At 46.9% G+C, this 23,680-nt stretch overlaps 3 protein-coding genes across 3 annotated transcripts; 1 reads left to right on the top strand and 2 right to left on the bottom strand.

Moving 5' to 3' along the window:
* Positions 1 to 37: 37 nt before the first annotated feature.
* LOC136964985 (uncharacterized) lies at positions 38 to 4,117 on the bottom strand. Its single transcript, XM_067258962.1, has 8 exons — positions 3,912 to 4,117; positions 3,017 to 3,076; positions 2,851 to 2,932; positions 2,235 to 2,355; positions 1,915 to 2,054; positions 1,420 to 1,583; positions 440 to 898; positions 38 to 104 (listed from the first exon to the last, which is right to left on the bottom strand). Coding segments are annotated over exons 1-8 (1,095 nt in total). The 5' UTR covers positions 3,914 to 4,117.
* Positions 4,118 to 4,959: 842 nt separating this feature from the next.
* LOC136965111 (protein GPR108) lies at positions 4,960 to 16,323 on the bottom strand. Its single transcript, XM_067259117.1, has 21 exons — positions 16,210 to 16,323; positions 15,160 to 15,427; positions 13,927 to 14,929; positions 13,203 to 13,322; positions 13,066 to 13,116; positions 12,786 to 12,877; positions 12,602 to 12,690; positions 11,391 to 11,494; positions 11,238 to 11,312; positions 10,986 to 11,048; positions 10,143 to 10,244; positions 9,884 to 10,017; positions 9,662 to 9,737; positions 8,897 to 8,970; positions 8,114 to 8,231; positions 7,825 to 7,955; positions 7,580 to 7,623; positions 7,421 to 7,470; positions 7,141 to 7,224; positions 6,849 to 6,970; positions 4,960 to 6,710 (listed from the first exon to the last, which is right to left on the bottom strand). The coding sequence occupies exons 3-21, from the start codon at positions 14,026 to 14,028 to the stop codon at positions 6,623 to 6,625; spliced, it is 1,719 nt and encodes a 572-aa protein (XP_067115218.1). The 5' UTR covers positions 14,029 to 14,929; positions 15,160 to 15,427; positions 16,210 to 16,323; the 3' UTR covers positions 4,960 to 6,622.
* A 1,684-nt stretch (positions 16,324 to 18,007) lies between these two features.
* LOC136965087 (zinc finger protein 776-like) lies at positions 18,008 to 22,820 on the top strand. Its single transcript, XM_067259087.1, has 2 exons — positions 18,008 to 18,399; positions 21,360 to 22,820. Exons 1-2 carry the CDS (start codon positions 18,135 to 18,137, stop codon positions 22,469 to 22,471), a joined length of 1,377 nt encoding a protein of 458 aa, XP_067115188.1. The 5' UTR covers positions 18,008 to 18,134; the 3' UTR covers positions 22,472 to 22,820.
* The last annotated feature ends 860 nt before the right edge of the window (positions 22,821 to 23,680 follow it).

Here is a 23,680-nt window from a genome sequence, read left to right as displayed (position 1 = left end):
TTTCCTGCTCACGGGTTCAGGGTTCAGGGTGCAGGAGTCAGGGGTCAGAGGTGGTCCAGGCAGCCGTGTCGCTCCCTGGCTGGTCAGAAGAGGGGTCAGACACGCTAGGGTTCAGGGAGAGGGGGGAGTGTGGGAGGGGGAAGAGGGAGTGCGGGAGGGGGAGGAGGGCAGGTTGGGGGGTGGGTTAGAGGGGGAGGAGGGCAGGTTGGGGGGTGGGTGAGAGGGGGAGGAGGGTGTGTGGGAGGGGGAGAAGGGCAGGTTGGGGGGTGGGTGAGAGGGGGAGGAGGGCAGGTTGGGGGGTGGGTGAGAGGGGGAGGAGGGTGTGTGGGAGGGGGAGAAGGGCAGGTTGGGGGGTGGGTGAGAGGGGGAGGAGGGCAGGTTGGGGGGTGGGTGAGAGGGGGAGGAGGGTGTGTGGGAGGGGGAGAAGGGCAGGTTGGGGGGTGGGTGAGAGGGGGAGGAGGGCAGGTTGGGGGGTGGGTGAGAGGGGGAGGAGGGTGTGTGGGAGGGGGAGAAGGGCAGGTTGGGGGGTGGGTGAGAGGGGGAGGAGGGCAGGTTGGGGGGTGGGTGAGAGGGGGAGGGCATCGGGGACTGGGACGGTGTGTGTGTAGTGGTGTCGGTGGGGGTGTGTGATGGAGTGTCAGAGAGTGTGTGTGTAGGTGTGTGTATAGGGGTATCGGAGGGTTCTTGTGTAGGTGTGTGTCTAGGTGTGTCGGAGGGTGTGTGTGAAGGAGTGTGTGTAGGAGTGTGTGTAGGGGTGTGTGTAGAGGTGTGTGTAGGGGTGTCGGAGGGGGTGTCGGAGGGGGGGGGTGTGGACGTTGGTTCTTGTGAGTCGTTGCACACGACTTCTCCCTCTGCGACATACCACACCTCGTTGTGTCTGTTCAGCAACTTCAGGGGACTGGGCACACACACACACACACACACACAGAGACAGCAGTCAGGGCAGGAGACAAAGACTAGAACAAAGTGTGTGTGTACCTGTTGTAGGTGTGTATGTGTACCTGTCGTAGGTGTGTGTGTGTACCTGTCGTAGGTGTGTGTGTGTGTACCTGTCGTAGGTGTGTATGTGTACCTGTCGTAGGTGTGTATGTGTACCTGTCGTAGGTGTGTATGTGTACCTGTCGTAGGTGTGTGTGTGTGCCTGTCGTAGGTGTGTGTGTGTACCTGTCGTAGGTGTGTATGTGTGCCTGTCGTAGGTGTGTGTGTGTGCCTGTCGTAGGTGTGTGTGTGTGCCTGTCGTAGGTGTGTGTGTGTGCATGTCTTAGGTGTGTATGTGTACCTGTCGTAGGTGTGTGTGTGTGCCTGTCGTAGGTGTGTGTGTGTGCCTGTCGTAGGTGTGTGTGTGTGTGCATGTCTTAGGTGTGTATGTGTACCTGTCGTAGGTGTGTGTGTGTGCCTGTCGTAGGTGTGTGTGTGTACCTGTCGTAGCCCACTCCGTAGTGGTAGGACAGGTTGTAGGGCGCATGCAGGAGCTGCAGCTGCTGAGAGAGCAGGTGAGCGTGGAGTCTGGAGGAGACCGACAGCATCCAGCCCCCGTAGCCCCGCACGTACACATCCAGGTCTGGCATGTCTGTGAAGTACAGCTGCACACACACACGCACAGACCGTGGAATCACACACACACACACATACACACACACTCAGAGAGGGAAGGACAGGCAAATAGGTTGACTCTTCGGATTAGTTGTCATGGAGACAGATAAGTGATATGCAGAGATAACCTGGGTTTCCATGAGATGGAAACGATATCTACATATACACTGTGAACAGAGATTGTTGAAAGAGATTTGATTACCCCTGATCATTCTCCTCTGTCTCTCTCTCTTTCTGTCTCACTCCATCTGTCTCTCTCTCTTTTTTTCTCTCTCTCAGTCAATCACATTCTGATTGGTCTGTGGGGGGGAGTGAGCTAACCTTCTCATTGGTGGGTGAGGGAGGGTTGTCCTGATAGGCTGATGGAAGCAGGAAGTTGAGGGTGTAGACGGCAGGCTCCCAGACCCTGGTTTCCTCAGGAACCCTGACCAGCACCGGGGCGGTCATCTCCATCTGGAGCCCTGACACACACACACACACACAGTCACATACACACACACAGTCACACACACACACACAGTCACATACACAGGGCCACACACACAGGGCCACACACACACAGTCACACACACACACACATACACACACACAGGGCCACACACTGGGCCACACACACACACACACACACAGGGACCCCGTACCTAGGTGGTTGGCTCCAGTGATGTACTGGAAGAGCCGTCTGAAGGCCATGGCTGCTCCCACACCTAGGAAGTAGGCCTCCGCGTCTGTAGACACCCAGCGAGTAGGGCCGTAGTGGCGTACCTGGAGCACACACACACACAGTCACACACACACACACACAGAGTTACATATACACACACACACAGTCACACACACACACACACACAGTTACATATACACACACACACAGTCACACACACACATACACACAGAGTTACATATACACACACACACAGTCACACACACACATACACACAGAGTTACATATACACACACAGTCACACACACACAGAGTTACATATACACACACACACAGTCACACACACACACACACACACACATACACACAGAGTTACATATACACACACACACAGTCACACACACACACAGTTACACACACACACACACATACACACAGAGTTACATATACGCACACACATAGTCTCCCACACATACACATGAAAGATGATACATGGTGGTGTGCCATGTACATTTGATGTGTGTATGTGCATGATTGTGTGCTTGCGCGTGGGTGTGTGTGCATGCTTGTGTGTGTGTGTTTTAGAAGACGCTCACCTCATATTGGTCTGTTTTGCACACTAGCTCATACTCCAGACATTCTCTCGACTCTGTGCAGAAACTAGAGTTTGTGCTGGGTCTGTGAGAACACAAACACATATCAACACCTTGGAGATATCCACACACACACATATATATATAAAGAATAAGGAGGTGTTCTTACCCAATGCCACTCTCAGCTGTAACCATCAGAGCCCACACCACCAACCCTGAGAAGATCAACCTGAAAGCGCACCCCCCCCCCCCCCCCTCGCTCAAGTCAAACATGTGTGTTTATTTGTGTGTGTGTGTGCATGCGAGAGAGAGAGGCAGGTGTTTCACTGCAGATGTAAAGTGGAACACATTATCCTCTGAAAGAGAGAGGTAGAGGGAGAAAGAGAGGGGGGGGGGGGAGAGAGAGGTTTTGCTGCATCACCATGCCAGCTCCTCTAAGAAGCAAAGGCATTTTAAGGTCACCATTGGTACGTTACAGATCCAATTATCTTAAAAACAACCTTGGATGTCTATTAGGACGTTACAATTACCCAAACAAGCCGCTTATATCCGCACAAGTAGCAGTTATTTAAAGGGTGTAATCGAGCCAAACCTGTGGTTATGCGGTAGACGGGGTGGTACTTCACCTAGCCCTACATAAAGTAACATCAATGCTGCAAATTAAACAGAAGGGAGCAGATTTAAGGTCAAATGCAGCCAACGTATAAATTGAAACACCGCATCATCGGTGTAGCTAAGTGAGTTTTTAAGCTAGCGTAAAGTTCAGACGTTAACTTAACGTCTGAATCATACACCAGGCTCCAACGGACCCGGGAGTTGTATAGACGCAGTAGGATCGAACTTGGAAACGGACAGGTAACATAGCTGGAGCTTCCCTCCTCCCTCTCTTTGCTGTGACCAACGACACTGCGACATCACCGGATAACTGCATCCGCCCTATCCACACCAACTGAGATGTGAGGATGACATTGGGAAACTTTTCCTTCTTTTATAGTGTTTCCAATAAACAGCCAATGGCTATCTACGGCACGTCAGTGGAAATCTAACAATTCACTTTTACTCACATTGCGACGGGGTGTGTCACTGTCCGGTCCCGTGTCGGGAAGTCTGTCCTCCTCCGGTAAAGAGACGGCTGAACGGTCCGACCGGTAGAATGTTGATCACCTCAGCCTCAACGACGCCGGGGTTTTATACTGCAGTTTGCAGCTCGCGCATCTTATGAAACCCGAGCGAGCTCTGGTCCGGTAAACTGTCCGGGAGGGGGGGACGGGGGACCGGACGTGCGCGGAGGGATGTCATACCCGGTGCGCGCATAGCTTGCAGCCTCCTTCCCAATATATACACACACACACACGCTCTCTCATCCATACTCTGACACATCCGAATATTTTCAGGGAAATGCTTTTATAGTCCATTTAATAAACACACACACTGCCTGTTTCTGACCCAGGCTGTGCTACCTACCTACCAGCTCTGTGTTCAACCCTGGGATATATCTGCTGCTTGTCTCTCCCTCTCCATCTCTCTCTCTCTCCCTGTCTCTCTCTCTCCCTGTCTCTCCATCCCTTTCCCTCTCTCTCCCCCTCTCCATCTCACCCTCTCCATCTCTCTCTGTCTCTCCATCTCTTCCTCTCTCTCCATCTCTCTCCCTGTCTCTCCATCTCTCTCTCTCTCCCTGTCTCTCCATCCCTTTCCCTCTCTCTCCCTCTCCATCTCTCCCTCTCACCCTCTCCATCTCTCTCTGTCTCTCCATCTCTTCCTCTCTCTCCATCTGTCTCTCCATCTCTCCCTCTCTCATACTTGTCACACATCTTTCCCCCGCTGAAGTCGGCAGATGCTGGTTCCCTTCTACCTGTCTCTCTCTCTCCGTCTCTCCCTCCCTCTCCAGATGCTGGTTCTATCTGTCCACCAGTATAACCTTGTTTGATACGTCTGATGAGTGACGAGTAGAACTTGGTTCTTTAACATTGTAAATAATGTAACAGAACCTACGCATCTCAGGCTACTTACCAGGCTACAAAGTAGCCTGGTAAGCAACCTTGTCTCCTTCCCTCTTATGTAGCCTGGCGTAACCTTGCCAGTCACATGATCCACACAACACAAGGGCCACGGCTGTGTTGAAAACATAATTTCTTTAATTACCAACCAGATAGAGGTCCTCTCAACTTGTCACAGGAGCAGATATCTGTCTAAGATCTATGCAGAGGCTACTCACAACACTTCACAAGCAGGGGTTCACCTTGCCCACATGAAACCTGAGACAAATGACCCCCCCCACTGCTGATACAGCAGGTGAGTAGCCTCCACAGACATACAAGACTCCCAGTCGTCTCTGCGCCGCCATATTTACATACTCATTTCCTGTTGTGCTTCTTCCTGCTTCCTGGTCCCAGCAGATCACGCCGGCACAGCCACGGCCAGAGGGTCAAACCACACAGCACACACGGTCGCAGGAACACCAGTTACGACCACACGAGAGAGGAGGAACCAAAAACTAGTAATACCTCCATCTTTAATTCCTTCCTTCCTGTCTTTTGTTTTGTACTTCCTTCCTCAGAGAAATCCATGATCGATGAGACAAGAGAAGGAAGGAAGGAAGGGAGCATAACGCTGTGTAGACTGACTGGTCAAAATGTCCGCCAGCAAAAAAAACACACATTGGGCTGCGTTCCATTCCAGAAACGTGCTTCCTTCCCCTGTGGCCTTGTTCACTAGGCCCTTGTTCACTAGGCCCCTCAAGCCCTGGACCCTTCCTGCCTTGGGTGAAAGCACACCATCATGGCCATACAAGGACACAGGGAAGGAAGCAGGGTTTTGGAATGGGATGCAGCGGGTCAGTACGAAGCGCTAACTTTACAGCAGTGGTCTAGCGGCTCAGGAGAAGCATAAACAAAACATGGCAATACTGAAATATATAACATCTAAAACTTATGCAAGGAACGTATACTGAATGATATAAATTCTTGAAATACATTTCAATATTCAATCAAAAATACTGAAATGAAAAGTTGATATTGAAAATGTTATTGAAAATGAAAGAACAGAGATGAATGTTGTGAGGAGTTAGGTGGTTGGTCCTGAACAATGAGATTGTACTTCCTGGTTTATACAGGAAGAACACTCCATATATGGTGTGTGTTAAATCCATATACAGCAGTTATGGAGGAGTCTAGGACGCTTTAAAACAGGTGAACACTCTCTGCTCTCACACACACACACGCAGACACACTCTCTCTCACACACACACAGGCGCGCGCGCGCACACACACACACAGTGAAGGAATTGGCAGAAGTACCACTTAAATAGTCAAGTCAAACAGAAGAAACTAAATCTGAATACAAAATATCCTCACATCAAAATCTCTAACGCTGACCATCTTTGGAGTTCAAACAGCGAGGGAGATAAGAACAATTTAAAGTACGAGAGAGAGAACCGAAGTTGGAGGAAGAAAGAAACATGGAAGTTAGAGAAAGAGAGAGAGTAATAGAGACAGAGAGAGAGACAGAGAGAGAGACATAGAGAACAGATCTAAACAGAGGAACAGGACCGTTCCATCTGAGTCTAAGAGGGGGGGTCTGCTCTCCCTCACTTCCTGGAACAAACCACTGACAGTCTGAGGAGGGCAGAGACAAGGTCCGACACGTCCGTGTTGTTTGCATAGCCAGACAGCGGTTGCCATAGCAGCAGCCACTCACAGTTCAGACAGGGGAGACTGGGGGAACCTCTTCTTCTGTTCCTCTCCTCTTCCACAGCAATACACACACACACACAGTCTCACAAGGTGGATTCTCTCTGACGCTCGCGGCCGTTAGAGGTCTTCTTGACTTTAGAGACGCCCTCCAGAGCTCCTGACTCTGTCACTCTGAAGAGGAGGGGGGGGGAGGAGGGGGAGAGAGGGGGATGAAGAGGAAGGAAGGAGAATGTTAAAACCACAAGTGTGTCACCCTCTTTACACTTTAATCAAAAACCCTCCCTCCCTCGCTCCCTCCCTCCCTCTTACACTTCGTCCATCTCCACGTCCTCCTCGTCCAGAGGCAGCTGGAGGTAGGGGTTGTTAGAAGCAGGACGGAACTTGTATCCTGTCAGCACGAAGAAGACCAGCGTAGACACCTCCACCAGGAACTAGGGGAGGGGAGAGAGGGACGAGGGGGAGAGATTATTTTCTCTGACATACAAGAGGTGTCATGTCCGGACCAACAGTCACCATCATGATCATCATCATCAGACTAGTGAGTGTGTGACATCATCAGAAGTGGCTAGTGAGAGTGTGACATCATCAGAAGTGGACGTACCTCGTAACACCACTGCCACTGGAAGGGTACGGTGACCTTCAGCAGGATGGCGATGATCCTGGTGAAGTAGATATAACACACGATCTGGGGGGGGGAGAGGGCAGGCAGGGGGAGAGGAGGGCAGGCAGGGGGAGAGGGAGGAGGGGAAAGAGATGTTATTGCATTGAGGGAGACCAGAGGGGGAGGGAGGGAAGGGTAGAGATGTCAGATATCCACAGGACAAGGATCTCCCTCAGGCATACTAATCAAACCGGAGCAGGATGGATGGATAGGTACTCACCATCACGTAGTAATGTCTGAAGAGCTTCAGCTTTTCCAGGTTCATGGCAGCTGAGGGGTAAACCGAGATATGCTCAGGCAACAACATCAACCACACCACCACCACAACATCAACGACAACAACAACAACACTAATACGTAAAAACAATTAATTCTTTACCTTTCCCATCAGTGCTAGAGGCCTCTTGTAGGTGTCGGATGGACCTATAGACACACACAACATTAAAGTCACACCTGCATAAACATTCAACTGTATTTCATACAATCCTCAAACCTTTTTTCACAAATATGTTTTCAACCTTTCAAAACCTTTTTTTTCTTTGTGTGTGTGTGTTTAACCTTAAACGTTTTTGGAAAAAAAAAAAAAAAAAACGTTTCTCCCAAAACGTAATTCCAGACACTGACCAGACAACGGGGAAGAGGATGGCCCCGCAGCAGATGAGGTCAACCAGGAAGAGGACCTCCTTCCAGAGGGCGTATTCACTGGTGCCCTCCTCCGTCGACTCGATGATGATGTAGGCCACGTTAGCCAGCACCTGCACACACACTCGATTTTTACACCTCCACATTTTATTCATTTAGCAGAAACTTTTTTCCAAAGCCACAGACAAAAAGTGCATTTAATATTAACATTTAAGCACACACACCTCCACAGGTGTACACACACACACTACCCTCACACTCACACTCTGACCTGCAGGGGGATGACGATCATGAAGATCTTCTTCTCCTTGTCCGACAGAATGTATTTGACGAAGGCCCAGCCCGTCCCAATCAGAGCCAGGGTGATGAAGAGGAGGGCTCCTTTCAGCCTGCACACACCAGCAGGGTTAACACACACACACACACACCAGCAGGGTTAACACACACACACCAGCAGGGTTAACACACAGACCTACAGGTGAGTGATGTAGTACACACAGCCTCTCTCTCACACCACACAGACCTACAGGTGAGTGATGTAGTACACACAGCCTCTCTCTCACACCACACAGACCTACAAGTGAGTGATGTAGTACACACAGCCTCTCTCTCACACCACACAGACCTATAGGTGAGTGATGTAGTACACACAGCCTCTCTCTCACACCACACAGACCTACAGGTGAGTGATGTAGTACACACAGCCTCTCTCTCACAACACACAGACCTACAGGTGAGTAATGTAGTACACACAGACTCTCTCTCACAACACACAGACCTACAGGTGAGTGATGTAGTACACAAAGCCTCTCTCTCACACAGACATACAGGTGAGTGATGTAGTACACACAGCCTCTCTCTCACACAGACCTACAGGTGAGTGATGTAGTACACAGTCTCTCTCTCACACAGACATACAGGTGAGTGACGTAGTACACACAGTCTCTCTCTCACACAGACCTACAGGTGAGTGATGTAGTACACAGTCTCTCTCTCACACAGACATACAGGTGAGTGACGTAGTACACACAGTCTCTCTCTCACACAGACCTACAGGTGAGTGATGTAGTACATGACAGCCCAGCCCTCTATGGGGTGTCCTTCTGTGTTGATGAAGTGGTAGTTGATCTGTGGGAGGGAACACAGACAAGAACCAGAGTTAGGATGAGAACAGACGTCGTTCTGGACTAGTCAGGATTCCAGTGGTCAGGGTTCTAGTGGTCAGGGTTCTAGTGGTCAGGGTTCCAGTGGTCAGGGTTCCAGTGGTCAGGGTTCTAGTGGTCAGGGTTCTAGTGATCAGGGTTCTAGTGGTCAGGGTTCCAGTGGTCAGGGTTCTAGTAGTCAGGGTTCTAGTAGTCAGGGTTCTAGTGGTCAGGGTTCCAGTGGTCAGGGTTCTAGTGGTCAGGGTTCCAGTGGTCAGGGTTCTAGTAGTCAGGGTTCTAGTGGTCAGGGTTCTAGTGATCAGGGTTCTAGTGGTCAGGGTTCCAGTGGTCAGGGTTCCAGTGGTCAGGGTGCCAGTGGTCAGGGTGCCAGTGGTCAGGGTTCTAGTGGTCAGGGTTCTAGTGATCAGGGTTCTAGTAGTCAGGGTTCTAGTGGTCAGGGTTCTAGTGGTCAGGGTTCTAGTGATCAGGATTCTAGTAGTCAGGGTTCTAGTGGTCAGGGTTCTAGTGGTCAGGGTTCTAGTGATCAGGGTTCTAGTAGTCAGGGTTCTAGTGGTCAGGGTTCCAGTGGTCAGGGTTCTAGTGATCAGGGTTCTAGTAGTCAGGGTTCTAGTGGTCAGGGTTCCAGTGGTCAGGGTGCCAGTGGTAAGGGTTCTCACACTGTGGAAGACCAGGGAGATAGCCTTGGTGAATGCCAGAGCCGCCATCAGCCAGTGGATCTTGAACACACTGTACCTGGAGACATACACAAGCACACACATGAGACCAGGTGTGTGTGTACCTGTGCTTCATCAGTGTGTAGCCCCAGACCAGGTGTGTGTGTGTACCTGTGCTTCGTCAGTGTGTAGACCCAGACCAGGTGTGTGTGTGTGTGTGTGTACCTGTGCTTCATCAGTGTGTAGACCCAGACCAGGGCGGCGGTGAAGAAGACTGCAGCCATGCTGATGTAGAGGCGAGGCAGAGTGATCTCTGCTGCTGACAGGTACCCTCCTGGGTTCCTCTCTGTCACATCCACCTGCAGCACACACATACACACACACGTGCGTCAATACACACACGTTAATACACATATGCGCGCACTAACAGACATACGCATGCGTGCGTCAACACTCACAGACAGAGAAACAGACAGACCCTGACCTTGAGTGAGTATTGCAGGTCTACACCAGGCTTTAGGTTGTTGCAGTAATGGAAGTTGAGGTTGTACAAGCCCTCAGCCAACGAGCCAATCGTCATGCGGAACTGGAGGAGAGAGAGAAAAATGAGGCCATCGGGGACATGTGTGAGGGCTGTGGAGCAGGAGGAGGTGTGAGGTGCTGTGTGGAGCAGGGGGAGGTGTGAGGTGCTGTGTGGAGCAGGAGGAGGTGTGAGGTGCTGTGTGGAGCAGGAGGAGGTGTGAGGTGCTGTGTGGAGCAGGAGGAGGTGTGAGGTGCTGTGTGGAGCAGGAGGAGGTGTGAGGTGCTGTGTGGAGCAGGGGAGGTGTGAGGTGCTGTGTGGAGCAGGAGGAGGTGTGAGGTGCTGTGTGGAGCAGGAGGAGGTGTGAGGTGCTGTGTGGAGCAGGAGGAGGTGTGAGGTGCTGTGTGGAGCAGGGGGAGGTGTGAGGTGCTGTGTGGAGCAGGAGGAGGTGTGAGGTGCTGTGTGGAGCAGGAGGAGGTGTGAGGTGCTGTGTGGAGCAGGGGAGGTGTGAGGTGCTGTGTGGAGCAGGAGGAGGTGTGAGGTGCTGTGTGGAGCAGGGGAGGTGTGAGGTGCTGTGTGGAGCAGGAGGAGGTGTGAGGTGCTGTGTGGAGCAGGAGGAGGTGTGAGGTGCTGTGTGGAGCAGGAGGAGGTGTGAGGTGCTGTGTGGAGCAGGAGGAGGTGTGAGGTGCTGTGTGGAGCAGGGGAGGTGTGAGGTGCTGTGTGGAGCAGGGGAGGTGTGAGGTGCTGTGTGGAGCAGGTGTGAGGTGCTGTGTGGAGCAGGGGAGGTGTGAGGTGCTGTGGACTCACCCTGAAGCTGTAGGAGTCGTTGGTTTTCTGCAGGTCGAGGTTCACTTCTTTCATCTTCCCCAACTAGGGAGGGATACATATCAGGGAGGTACCTCAGCGTCAAATACACACAGGTAAGCTCACACACACACACAAGTACACTCACACACACTCTCACACTCTCTCACGCACACACACACACTCTCTCACACACACACACACACACACTCTCACGCACACACTCTCTCTCACACACACCAGTATTATTCTTACCTGGATGGCAGTTAAGTCAGCATCCTTCTCCTCCTCCTCCTCTTCCTTCACCTCTTCCTTCACCTCCTCCTTCACCTCCACCTCCTTCTTCACCTCCACCTCCTTCTTCACCTCCACCTCCTTCTTCACCTCCACCTCCTTCTTCACCTCCACCTCCTTCTTCACCTCCTCCTTCTTCACCTCCTCCTTCTTCACCTCCTCATTCACCTCCTCCTTCCCTTTAGCAGCGACATCTTCCTCTCTCCTCCTCCTGGCGCCTGAAAACATCACAACATGCCCAGGGGTTAAAGTGAAAACAATCCTGAGCCTGAACTTTTTTCAGGGGAGGGTTGGGGGGGGGGGGGGGGGGGGGGTTGGAGAGAAACGCTTTTTTGTCTTCTGCTAGTTTTCTACAGGGGGTGACCAGTGGCTAAGACATGTCATGTTCCTTAATAAATGTGCACAAACGTATTTCTAAGTCTCAGACACGGTCAGTCATAGACCACGGTGTGTCAGCTGTAACAGTTGCTCCCGGCAACGTTGTGGTAAGTTTGAGTGCACGGGCAGCAGCTCTATGACCGGGGTCTAACTCATGACGAGCAAGCACTTTCTTACCGCTGCTGGCATATAGGAGCTTCCTCGAGCAGAACGTGCAGAAATAAGCACCGGGCTCTCTCAGTTTCTGGCACCAAATGGCTCGCCGTCTCTACCTACTTCTATCCATGACCAGCACCATTTATTCAGAGGCCTTTATCTATGGGCTGGACATCACCCCCAGGCTTCATGAATTTGCGCTTCATGTTTTCACCGACAACGCTAACGTGACGTATGGATCTCATTCACACTGTGTTGCCAGGACCCGCCCTGCTCTGCTTCTGATAGGCTGTAACGTTAGTTACCAGTTTAGCTGCGTTCCTTTCATATGATTGGTAGGGGAAATCAATTGACTCGAAAATATTAAACCGCATGCAAGGTCCCAATTTTTTTTCTCATGGCCGCACGCCGGACATCCGGTACGGTGCTGGAACACTTTAACCCTTGTGTTATCTTCGGGTCATTGTGACCCATCAGTCATTGTGACCCACCATCGTATTGCGACAACTTTACCGCATACAAAAACAAAGTGAAGCATTTTCTTTTAACCGTTGGGCTGTCTCAGACCCCCCACATTGCGAAGGTTAAAATAAAATAATTTTTATTTGTTTTGGTATTGGGTAAAATTGGGTAAACACAACGATGGTTCGTTATGAACCTTGGGGTCATGTGACCCGAAGGCAGCACGAGGGTTAAGCCCTGCATGCCACACATCACACCACACAATATTTCACAACACACAAATTCTCCAGCCCAGCTCCTCCACCTCCTCCACCCCCTCCAGCCTCTACCTCCAGTCTCTGTTGTCGCAGGGGTCTCTGTTGGCTTCATCCTGGCTGTCAGCAGGCTGTCCTGATCCCCATAAGACTTCACATGGACCCTGGAGACACACAAGTATGGAACAGATACACACCTGCGCTACGTTTCCCACCCATTTCTTCTCCCATTCTTCATTTCTTTCTCTCTCACACAAACCTGAGCTTGTCGACATCGAATATGAAGAGGATGAGGGGCTCGTCGTTGGTGGGTTTTGTGAGGGTTAGAGGACATGTCGCCGTCTCCTCCGCCTGCGAGAGACCACACCCCGTCAAACGTCCAAACATCAACATCATCAACACATCCACAACACGTCAAACGGACGTTTCTCCCCTCCTCTCTCACAGGAGGAGGCCACAGCTGCTGTTGCTCCTTCTGGTAGAGAGAGGAGGGGAGAGAGAGGGGAGGAAGGGAGAGAGGAGGGGAGAAACGTACTCACAGTGTATGACAGGACTCCGTTTACGCGAGACTTCGACAGACTGAAGCCCACCTGAAGAACAGAACGAGAACAGATGTAGTTACGACGCAAAGCCACGCACAAACCTGAATCACACAAACGCGGCTAGTTGTTCTCACCGGGTTTTTGATGTAGTCCACGCGTTTGTTCGGTAAACGCAGAGAGAGCAGGTTGACATCTAGTGTCCCGTTGGCATAGAAACCGAAGGTGTTGAGGTGAATGACAAATCGACTTTCGTTCTGGGAGCGAGAGAGGAAGAGATGAGACGTGAGACGTTGGGGGGGACAAAAGAGTGGAGGGGTGGGGGCGGAGAAAGAGGAGACGACATGTTAGCAAGATAACTGATTACGTTTCACAACCATCAGAAGTCGTAGGCTTTTCACGTTTACAACGAGCTGGTCAATGCCCGTTACAATCTTAGCTGACTAACAAGGGGATCCGCCATATTAGGAAATAATAGGCCTAGTCTATCCTTTTTTTTTTTTATCTTATCACCCAGTTTACAATGTATTTGCGCTACATAGCGAGTTGTACTGTAGCTATCTGGATAGCTAGCCTCATCATTAGAAAACAGTTTGACGTGGTCAAGCTAACTTGTTAGTTACAACTAGCTGTGCGCAGCTTTGAGCAATCTTGTTCTGTTATCCGGACACAACATCACAACATGTCAACTAAGTGACGTCACCATCACCCGACATAGCTACAGCTAGCTAGCCTAGATGCTAGCTGACACTTGCTAACTGTCAAGAATGCTTTCATGAGATAATAGAAAACATGACACATTGTTGTAATCAGGATTTGTGTTTATATTTACGTTATATTACATTAAATAAAATATGTTACCTTCAGAGAGAGTTTATGTATTCTTGCCTCGCAGAAGGCCAGTAATAACACGAGCAACGTTGGACCGAAAACTGTCGAAACGCCTCCTCGATTCCGTGCCATATCTAGCAAATAGCTGACGATCAGCAGTCTCACCCAGTGCAATAATCAGATAAAGTATTTACCTAGCTTATCAATACAAAACTGTGTAAAATATACCAAGTCGACAAACCAGTGACGAAGAATCTAGCGGTATATTTTCTTAAAATTCACTGGAAGCTACTTCCTGGTCCAACCAAAACGTACACGTCACCAGAGCAACGTCAACACATTGCGATTCGGTCACTACTACGCCTCTACCGGAGGGAGGACGAATGAAGAACGAAGCGATCAAGGGAGAAAAATACATTACACACTAACAGTAGATGGTAAATATGTTTTCATAGTAAATTGTAAGTAGCCTATGCTTGGCCTGCGTATGCTTAGGCCAACCATTCATGTACAAAAAATATACACACAGGAGTAGGCCTAAATATAAATCTGTTGGATGATCCTATACGTTGACTGATACAAATAATAAATACAATTTCAATGCTAAATGACAATATCCACAGAAATATGTATTAGCCTACCTATGTTTCAGTTGGTTACCAATCAAATCCGACACAAAATAAGCAACATCAGTGTGACACAAAACCATTTATTACCTAATGTATAATTTAAGGGATTGCGAACATTTGTTTTTTTAAATTATTTTACATTAATGCTGTGAAATGATCTCTTCCAGGAGGGTCTGAACCTGCCTCTGGCTTTTAGGAGAGACGCCATCGCTACGGTTTAGCCGGAGGCGGGGGGGCGTGGTTTATTGTTATTGACACTCCGCCACCGATACTGGAGCCAGCGAATGTAGGGTTTATGACTATGGCTCCATTCTGGGCTGTGTTGGTGACGTGAGTAGAAGGAGGCGCAGCAGAGGAAACGCTGGGGGGAGAGGAGGAGGAGGCCACAGCTGCTGTTGCTCCTTCTGGTAGAGAGAGAGGAGGGGAGAGAGAGGGGAGGAAGGGAGAGAGGAGGGGAGAGCAGAGGGGAGGGAGGGGATGAGGGGTACAAACTAAGCTACAGTTGAGGGGAATAATAAGAAATGAGAATGAAAGTTTACGGAGTCCAAAAATACTAGTATTAAAATGTGATGTCCAATTTGAACTGTGACGCCATTTCACATTTCAGGTTTTTCTTTGTATTTGATCGACTCACCCCTGCTTTTGACCACCAGTTGCTCTGCTAGACCATTCTGATCCATCTTCCTCAGGATCTCCAGAGTGACGGCTACTGCATTTTCCGGCCACTTTCTCACCATGAGATCTACTGTGTCCTGTCTGTCCCGTTTCTCCATCCTGCCTCTGGGGATAGCCTCAAAGCTGTCTGCCCCCTGGCACAGATGCCACTGGAACTTCTTCAGCTGCTCCGAGTCCAAGCGCTCCAGGATTTTCAACAGCATAAAGGTGGCCATGTTTATTCACACCTGGACAGACAACATGCAGAAAGGGACATAGAGTGTATAAGAGACATGGAGGGAAGGGATTTTCTAAGTTGACCTTATTTTACCTGTTATGGCAAATATATTAGCCTACACTTATTTTCGCGGCGGTCACGCGGCACTACAGTACATCCCTTGGGATTCCCAAGGGTGTGGCTGTTTATTTTCACGGAAAGTGAAGCCTATTGATACGTTACCGACAGACTGATGTGGATTAGGATGGTATCAACAATAGCCTGCGTAACAACACCAGGCTGGTTGTCTGTCATTTTCCCCAGACGACATGTCGCCAAATTGACTATAAAGACTATAATCTCAGTCTTCATGGAATCTCAGATGGGCCAGGAAAACGAACCCTACAGAAGGATGGTTTTGAAACTGATAGGGACGTTTTAAACCCTAAATAAACGCGCCTGTTTCAACATTCTGCACTTGAACTTCCCGGAAACGGCTGCACTATTTGGGTTACATTTGGGTTATGTAAACGAGATAGTAAAACACATTGTTTAGTCACAGAATCCAACATGTTTCGTGAAAGTAGGCATACGGTTTGAGAAAATACATAATTACCGATTGAATTGTTTTTTTCTTCCTTAAAACAAACATTTACAACTTAAAGAGGTAACTTTTTCCAAACTCCAGATGTTTTGATGCGCGCCCTTTCCGGGGTCTGCGCGGTCGAAACCCTTTTATCACCGTCTGCAAAACGCTTTAATACACCCCCACAACCTTCACATCGACTGCAAAAATACTCTTAACATTCTTACCTTTAAATCTGGCTTGATTATTGGTCAGCTACTACTCTCTGTGGAAAAGGTTACCTGCGCAAAAATACGTATACACCCAGCTATTAACGCGCGGTTCAACTTTCGATTTGTAGCTTATGGTGTGCATAAGAAGTGGGACTGGTGACAGAGCCAGACGTTGTAAAAAAATGTTTTTGTTATATAAACATAACGTTGGACTTGCCTAAAATGACAACCGAAATTTTCGCCTAACAGATTCGGTGCTTTTGAGAAAACATTCACCTACTATTATTTTGTCCACAGAAAGAAGACAATTTAGAAACTTGCAATCAAGAACTAGAAGTACTAGAGCGATTAGAGCCGAGAAACGGTCTGTATTTTACAAAACACTGAGCAACAATAGCATCTCATCTATTGCTTAATTCAACATTTCAACAACAACAATATAAAAAATATATAATTTCACAAAAATATAAAATTGTATTCGAAGAAAGCTGCTGGGTGGTTACAATAAAACAAGATACATTAAACATTACAAGTGTAACAAAGAGATAGTGTGTGTGTGTTACAGAGAGATAGCCTATTACTTTATACATTGTAACATTGTAACATTGTAGAAAAGGCTCAAGAAGCACTTGTTGTACCGGGAGTACAACGGTACTTAGGAATTATTGGCTGGACCTGATGCTAGTTTCCTCCAGGATCACAATGACTCTTATTTAGAGACTTGTTGCTCTTGTTGGTTTGTTGTAACTGTCTTAAAAGTTATTGTACTCGCTGTGAAATATATTATTGTTGCTTGCTTTTCCACAGGTACAATCTTGCACTTTTGAGGTTCTTGCTGTTTAATTGTAACTTGTCTAACTACATGCTCTTATTGTTCTTCCCTTTGGGACTTATTTGGTTTCACAATGTATGCTTCATGTTCGGCTACCCGCAATGTTTGGGGCTATCTCGTTGTTATGATCAGCGACCTATGCACTTTTGTAAAACTCTCTCTTGGAAGTCGCTTTGGATAAAAGCGTCTGCTAAATGCATAAAAGTAACAATGCAGCTCATTTAAAACTAATATTCCCTAGCATGTGTGTCAAAACAACAAACACATAGTTCATATAAATAAGAAAATAAAACAAACCACAGTTTCATCATTAAGTGCCGTTGATTTGATGGTGGTCTGTAAGTTGTCATGATGAGTGACATGATCCTGTTGCAAGTTTGTTGTGGTCTGTCTCAATGTTGAGGAAGGACCTGTGCTGCCCCCTGCTGGTGAGCGGGCTGACCTGCAGCCCTGCTGGTGAGCCGGCTAGCCTGCAGCCCGGATGGTGAAACTCCTTCCCTCTACTTAAAAACCCCTAGGAAGGAGAAAATGGAAGCCAGACAGAACAGAGGAGAGATAGAATGGATTCACAAACACACACCAAATAATAATTATAGTTTGTGATTATGAAAGTTATGAAAGTCTGAACATGGAGACATATTTTAAACATTGTACATTTTGAAGGAGGTCCGTTAAGCCTTCGACCAATCAGTTTATATCTACAGTGTCTGTAACGAACATCATTGGTTGGATTCTTGTCATTGTAAATTCTTAAATGTGTTATGTGGTGTAAGTTAGATTTTGATAACTGTAACGACCTAAATCATTAAAATGTAATACCACTACAGCAGGAGGCTGTTTTTTCTACGTTGTCCGACAACGGTAAAAAAAAATATATATTTTGAAATGCGATGTTGTTTACATCCGGCAAGAATTTACTTGCGGGAAGCGGAAACGCTTACATTGCGAGTGGGACCACTGGTCTAGCTAGTAGTACAGTTCTTTGAAGGGCAGTGTTAATGCAGTGTATTACCGAAGTATGAACTGCAGGTGTCATTTACAGGAGATATTCAGTAGGTAGTAAAGGAGGGTAGCATTTTGGCTGAGTAGGGCGTCGGTACTATTCACTATGAACTCTACTGGGCGAGCGAGAGAGCCAGGAGCTATTACAAACATCTCTGTACAAAGTATTACTGCCAAAATGTCTAAATCAGATTTATTTAGAGAATTTATCAGTGAGATATTATCAACGGCAGCTTTGGAGATTTTCGGAGGAGTTGAAAAAACGCTTGCTGAGTACAAAGAAGAAATCTCTCGCTCCGAGGAGGAGAGGAAGCGGCTACAACGGCTGTTGGACGTTGTTACTCAACCCGAGATCAAGCTACACCGAACAGGTTCGATATTATACTCAATAGTGATGTGTCGTTCGTGAACGACTCGAAGGCTGTTTATCAATCCGAAGAACCCTATGAACGTACTTGCGTTCTTGAGAAGAACGTTCTTTCCAAGCGTCTTGCGAGGACGGGGAACGATTTGAGATTAGTGATGTGTCGTTCGTGAACAAATCTTTAGTAGCCTATGACTCGTGAGTAACGAGTAGTCTCAGAGTGATTTGTTCATTTTTTCGTGGCCGAGATTAAAAAAAAAAGTTAAACAAACAAAAACTGTTATTATTATTTGTGAAAAAATCTCATTCACGTCTTACTATACTAAACCTAGCAGTTTTTCACAGGAACTTTGGATCATTTTTCACGTGACCTGCATAGGCTCAGAAGAGGAAACAGAAAATATTTGTTTACCTCATTCACTTTCGCGTGACTAGGTTTAGTAAGACTTGAATGATATTCGTTCACAAATAATAATGATTATTTTTTGTACTTTACTTACAGTTCAGTGAAGTGTAATTGTTTGCCGTGATGTTTAAATGCTAGTGTGATAATAAATGACCATTTCACATCATACAAACTGTCATAATGCATTATTTGAATGCGGAAATGTTTCTTTAAAAAAAGCATCTGCTGGTTTACATACACGCCCCCCCCCCTTTAAATGAACGACTGACTCGAAGATTCGTTCATTTTACTGAACGAGCAGGGGCGGATCTACCGGGGTGGCATGGGGTGGCAACTGCCACCCTAAAAATAGTATTGCCACCCCAGCTGGCAGCTTTGAAAACAAAGAAAAGTTGTGGCTCATCGGACATTTGGGAGAGCGAATTTCTAATATCCGACTGCAAGTGAATGCAGCACGAGACGACTCCATCCACCCTCCCCACACCGCCACCGAAGTTGCTTTCATTTGAACACAAGGAAGGCGCAAACTGACCATAGAAGGCTCCAACTCAAGGAAGCAATCGTCGGCACGGACAGCAAACCACACCGGAGGAATGAGGTGTTAAGCAATTATCTATTACATTTACATTTAGTCATTTTTAGCAGACGCTCTTATCCAGAGCGACTTACAGTAAGTACAGGGACATTCCCCCCGAAGCAAGTTGGGTGAAGTGCCTTGCCCAAGGACACAATGTCATTTGGCACGGCTGGGAATCGAACTGGCAACCTTAAGATTACTAGCCCGACTCCCTCACTGCTCAGCCATCTGACTCCCATTAATGACTAAGAATGATTAGAAAAGTGCAGGGGTAACGGAGTTGCAACGTTAGTTTTCCGGTTGAATTGAGGTTAATAACGTTAACTCCTGAATGCTTTGGGAAAGCAACAACGAAGATGACCATGGTAAAGTTAGTTTGAAGTTTAATATTCAACAGATATTCGGACGCCTAGTATTGTGTTATTTTAACCGGTGTTTAGCACCGCTACAACCGGCCACTTAGCCAATTCTTTTGGCTGCCTAAACAACGCGTATGTTTAGGGACCATCAACAAATTACATATTTCAAAAGTCAATAGCTTTTCAACAACATAAACTAGGAGCGTCAAAATAATGTTAAACTGTTGAAGATGTATGCATTCATGTTGCAAAGCCTTTATGTTGTTTATTTTCATCTCAGGTTATGAAAAAATATTTTTTTATCCAAATTAAATCTTCAAACTTCAATAGCTTTTTGATCATGTGACCTATATACCTCTAATCCATTTCAGAGTGTTCACTGACTATGCATACATGTTGCACAGCCTTTAGTTTTTTCATTTTTATCTCGCACACTTCTGCCACGGGGTGCCACCCCTCAAAATCCTGCCACCCTCTTGCCAACCCATGAATATTTTTCTATATCCGCCCCTGTGAACGAGATTCAAAGAACCGAGTCAGTAAAATGATCCGAACTTCCCATCACTATTTGAGATGTGTGTGTTCTTGCAATGACTTTTAGTAAATCATATGCGTTCTTGCTGACCAAGTCACCATCCGATGCATCCTCGGATCAAGAACATTTCCAGGTATTTTTAGTGATTTGTGTTCTTTGGATTGGAACCGTACTTGGGCAATGAAAGATGACGTCAAACGAGTTTGCAAGAACACAAGAATGGAAAAAAATGTGGATTGATTAACAGCCGAAGACTCAGTCAAGAGGTGAAGAAATCGTTCGATTTTCATGTGACTGTTCCATGGGCTGGCTGAGCCAACAGTCACGTGAAAATCAAACGATTTGTTCACCTCTTGACTGAGAAAAATTGACCGTGAAAATTGAACGGTTCGTCGAACTCAGGCCGTGCCAAGCCTTTAATTCTAAGCAGAATTTGATTTAGGAAAACTATACGTGTGCTAACTAAGCTAGATATAATGTAAACTAACGATAGCTTCCATCGTTAGTAACAACTAACAACATAGCCTCTTGTTTGTAGAAAAGTTGATTAAACATTCAGAAATAGCCATGACATCCTAAATTACAGACACTTCCTATGTCTGAAATCCCATGGAAGCACATCAGTGATATTACGTTTTTAATTGTAAAAGACATTAAATACTTAATATAGAAATTTAAACACCACTGAATTCATAGCATCCAAATATTTTACTTCCAAACCATACTTGAATTTGATGGTTTTGAATTCACCTCTAACATTGAAATATTAATTTATTTAAATATAAAATCTGATCCAAAAATTCAAGCTTCATTTAGCTTCAGGCTGCTCAAATTCGAATGGTGAAACTTAGATACCCAAAATTCGAGCTGAACCTTTTTGAGCCAAAATCTTTACATGCCAGGCATGTTAGGCTACCGACACAAGTGAACTTTTTCCGCGTACTAGTTTTTTTTCTTTTTTTCTCGTCCATATCAAACCTATGATCACATCATAAATGTGTAACAGGCTAAAGTAACAGAATTATGACCAACCATACTGTCCCTTACAGAGGTTACATCTAACTGTTGTCTTGCCTCTTCTATTCCCCAGAAGTGCAGCAGCTCTCTCTCCCGGAGCCCCCACAGATTAAAGAGGAACAGGAGCTGTGGACCAGTCAGGAGGAAGAGCAGCTCCAAGGACTGCAGTCTGAAACCACAGACTCCATACTCATTTCTTCCAGTGTGGAACATGATTCTGATCAGGAGGGTTCCTCTGAATGTTCACATCTTGTCCAGATTGTTAAAGTGGAGGACAGAGAAGGAGACTCTCTATCCACCAACACAACTGAGAAAATCAAAGCAGAGATTCATGTACAAGACTCTGCAGCACCAGAACCAGGCAGTCACTCTCAGCCCTTCTCTGTTGTAGCTCCAGACTGTCCTGCAGCTCAGAGTTTGGAGGAACATGGAAGAGTGATGCTTTTACAGAACAGAACACAAAACAATGAGGCTCTTCCAAGGGACAATAGACCACAGGGAAGTCACACAAGAAAAACAATACATCAGTGTCAACAATGTAACAGAACTTTTATATCTGAATCTCATTTGATCAAGCACATGAGAACACACACAGGAGAGAGACCTTTTCATTGTCAACAATGTAACAAACAATTTGCTCAAAAATGTCATCTTGTTGATCACATGAGAACACACACAGGAGAAAAACCTTTTCAGTGTCAACAATGTAACAAAACTTTTAGTCAGAAATCTAGTTTGGTTGATCATAGGAGGACACACACAGGAGAAAAACCATATCAGTGTCAACATTGTAGCAAACGTTTTGCTTATAAGTGTAATCTAGTGGGACACACTAGGACACACACAGGAGAGAGACCTTTTCGGTGTCAACAGTGTAACAAGACCTTTCGACAGCAGTCTGCTTTGGTTGACCACATGAGGATGCACACAGGAGAGAAACCGTATCGGTGTCGAGAATGTAACGAAAGTTTCATGCGGAGGCCTCAGTTTCTTGTTCATGTGAGGAAACACACAGGAGAGCAACCATTTCAGTGTCAGGAATGTAACAGAACATTCATTTGGAAGTATCTGTTGGTTCGTCACATGATGAGAACATCGGAATGTCAAGAATGTAACAATACATTCTGCAAGAAGAGTGACTTTGATGATCACATGAGGACGCACACGGGACAGTTATCTTATTAATGTCACAAGGCCCATTTGATTTAACACCAGATTACTGTGGTATAAATTTAAAGATTTACCACTTTCATGTTTATCCTAATCATTACATGTACTTATCTGATGTTTCTTATCTTTGTTGTACTGTTATATTGACTGTATGTAACTGCATAAGTACCGTCATGTCAGCATATTGCCTTTCACTGTGTAGGTTCACCTGGAGTCAAGTTCTTTAGTGTTATTATTTTTGGGCGTTAGGGATGATTGGGGTCAGGGTAAGCAGCTGGTGACTGGAACATCTGTTTGTTTTTTTCCACTGAGCAAGAGAAATCCAGAGCAGGTAGAGTTGCATAGATTCATGTTTTTTGTTTGTCATGAGTGGATTAAACCTACCAAAAGCTGAATCTGTTCGGACATTGAGCTTTATTTTAACTGCTGTCAGATGGTCTTTTAACCCTTGTGTTATCTTCGGGTCATTGTGACCCTTCAGTCATTGTGACCCACCCACGTGTTGCGACAACTTTACCTCATACAAAAACAAATAAAAACACATTTTCTTTTAACAGTCGGGCTGTCTCCCCCCCCCCCCCCCCCCACAGAGCGAAGGTTAAAAGAAAATGCTTTTTATTTGTTTTTGTATTGGGTAAAGTTGTCGCAGCACAACGATGGGTCGTTGTGAACCTTCGGGCAGCACAAGGGTGAAGCTGCACCAGTAGCACTGGTGGAAATGGAAATTCGATTTCTAAGACGGCAAAATGCCACCCAAGAAGTACAGATTCATGCACATTGCCTTTGGCACACAATGTTCCCCTTCAGTCAAGTGTATGAAGGCGCGTATGCATAAAATGACCTCTGAAACAAAAACAAAAAAAGCACATCATGGGGGTCAGATGGCTGGGCGGTTAGGGAGTCGGGCTATTAATCAGAAGGTTGTTGGTTCGATTCCGGCCGTACACAATGACGTTGTGTCCTTGGGCAAGGCACTTCACCCTACTTGCCTCGGGGAGAATGTCCCTGTACTTACTTTAAGTCGCTCTGGATAAGAGCGTCTGCTGAATGACTAAATGTAATATGTACTATCATCTTCCAGACGATCGTATGTATTCCACAATCTGACAACGACTGGCGATAACCCCAGACCCTCCACGTACAACGGACGCACCAGGACAGCACATTTTTCTAAACTCTTAAACTGCCTGTTGCTTAACCTTTCTATAAAAACCTAGATATAAT

Source organism: Osmerus mordax, chromosome 21 (assembly GCF_038355195.1).
Source record: "Osmerus mordax isolate fOsmMor3 chromosome 21, fOsmMor3.pri, whole genome shotgun sequence".
In the NCBI taxonomy this organism is placed as follows: domain Eukaryota; kingdom Metazoa; phylum Chordata; class Actinopteri; order Osmeriformes; family Osmeridae; genus Osmerus; species Osmerus mordax.
Note: the sequence above shows the minus strand (reverse complement) of the source record. Positions and strands in the feature narration are given on the sequence as shown.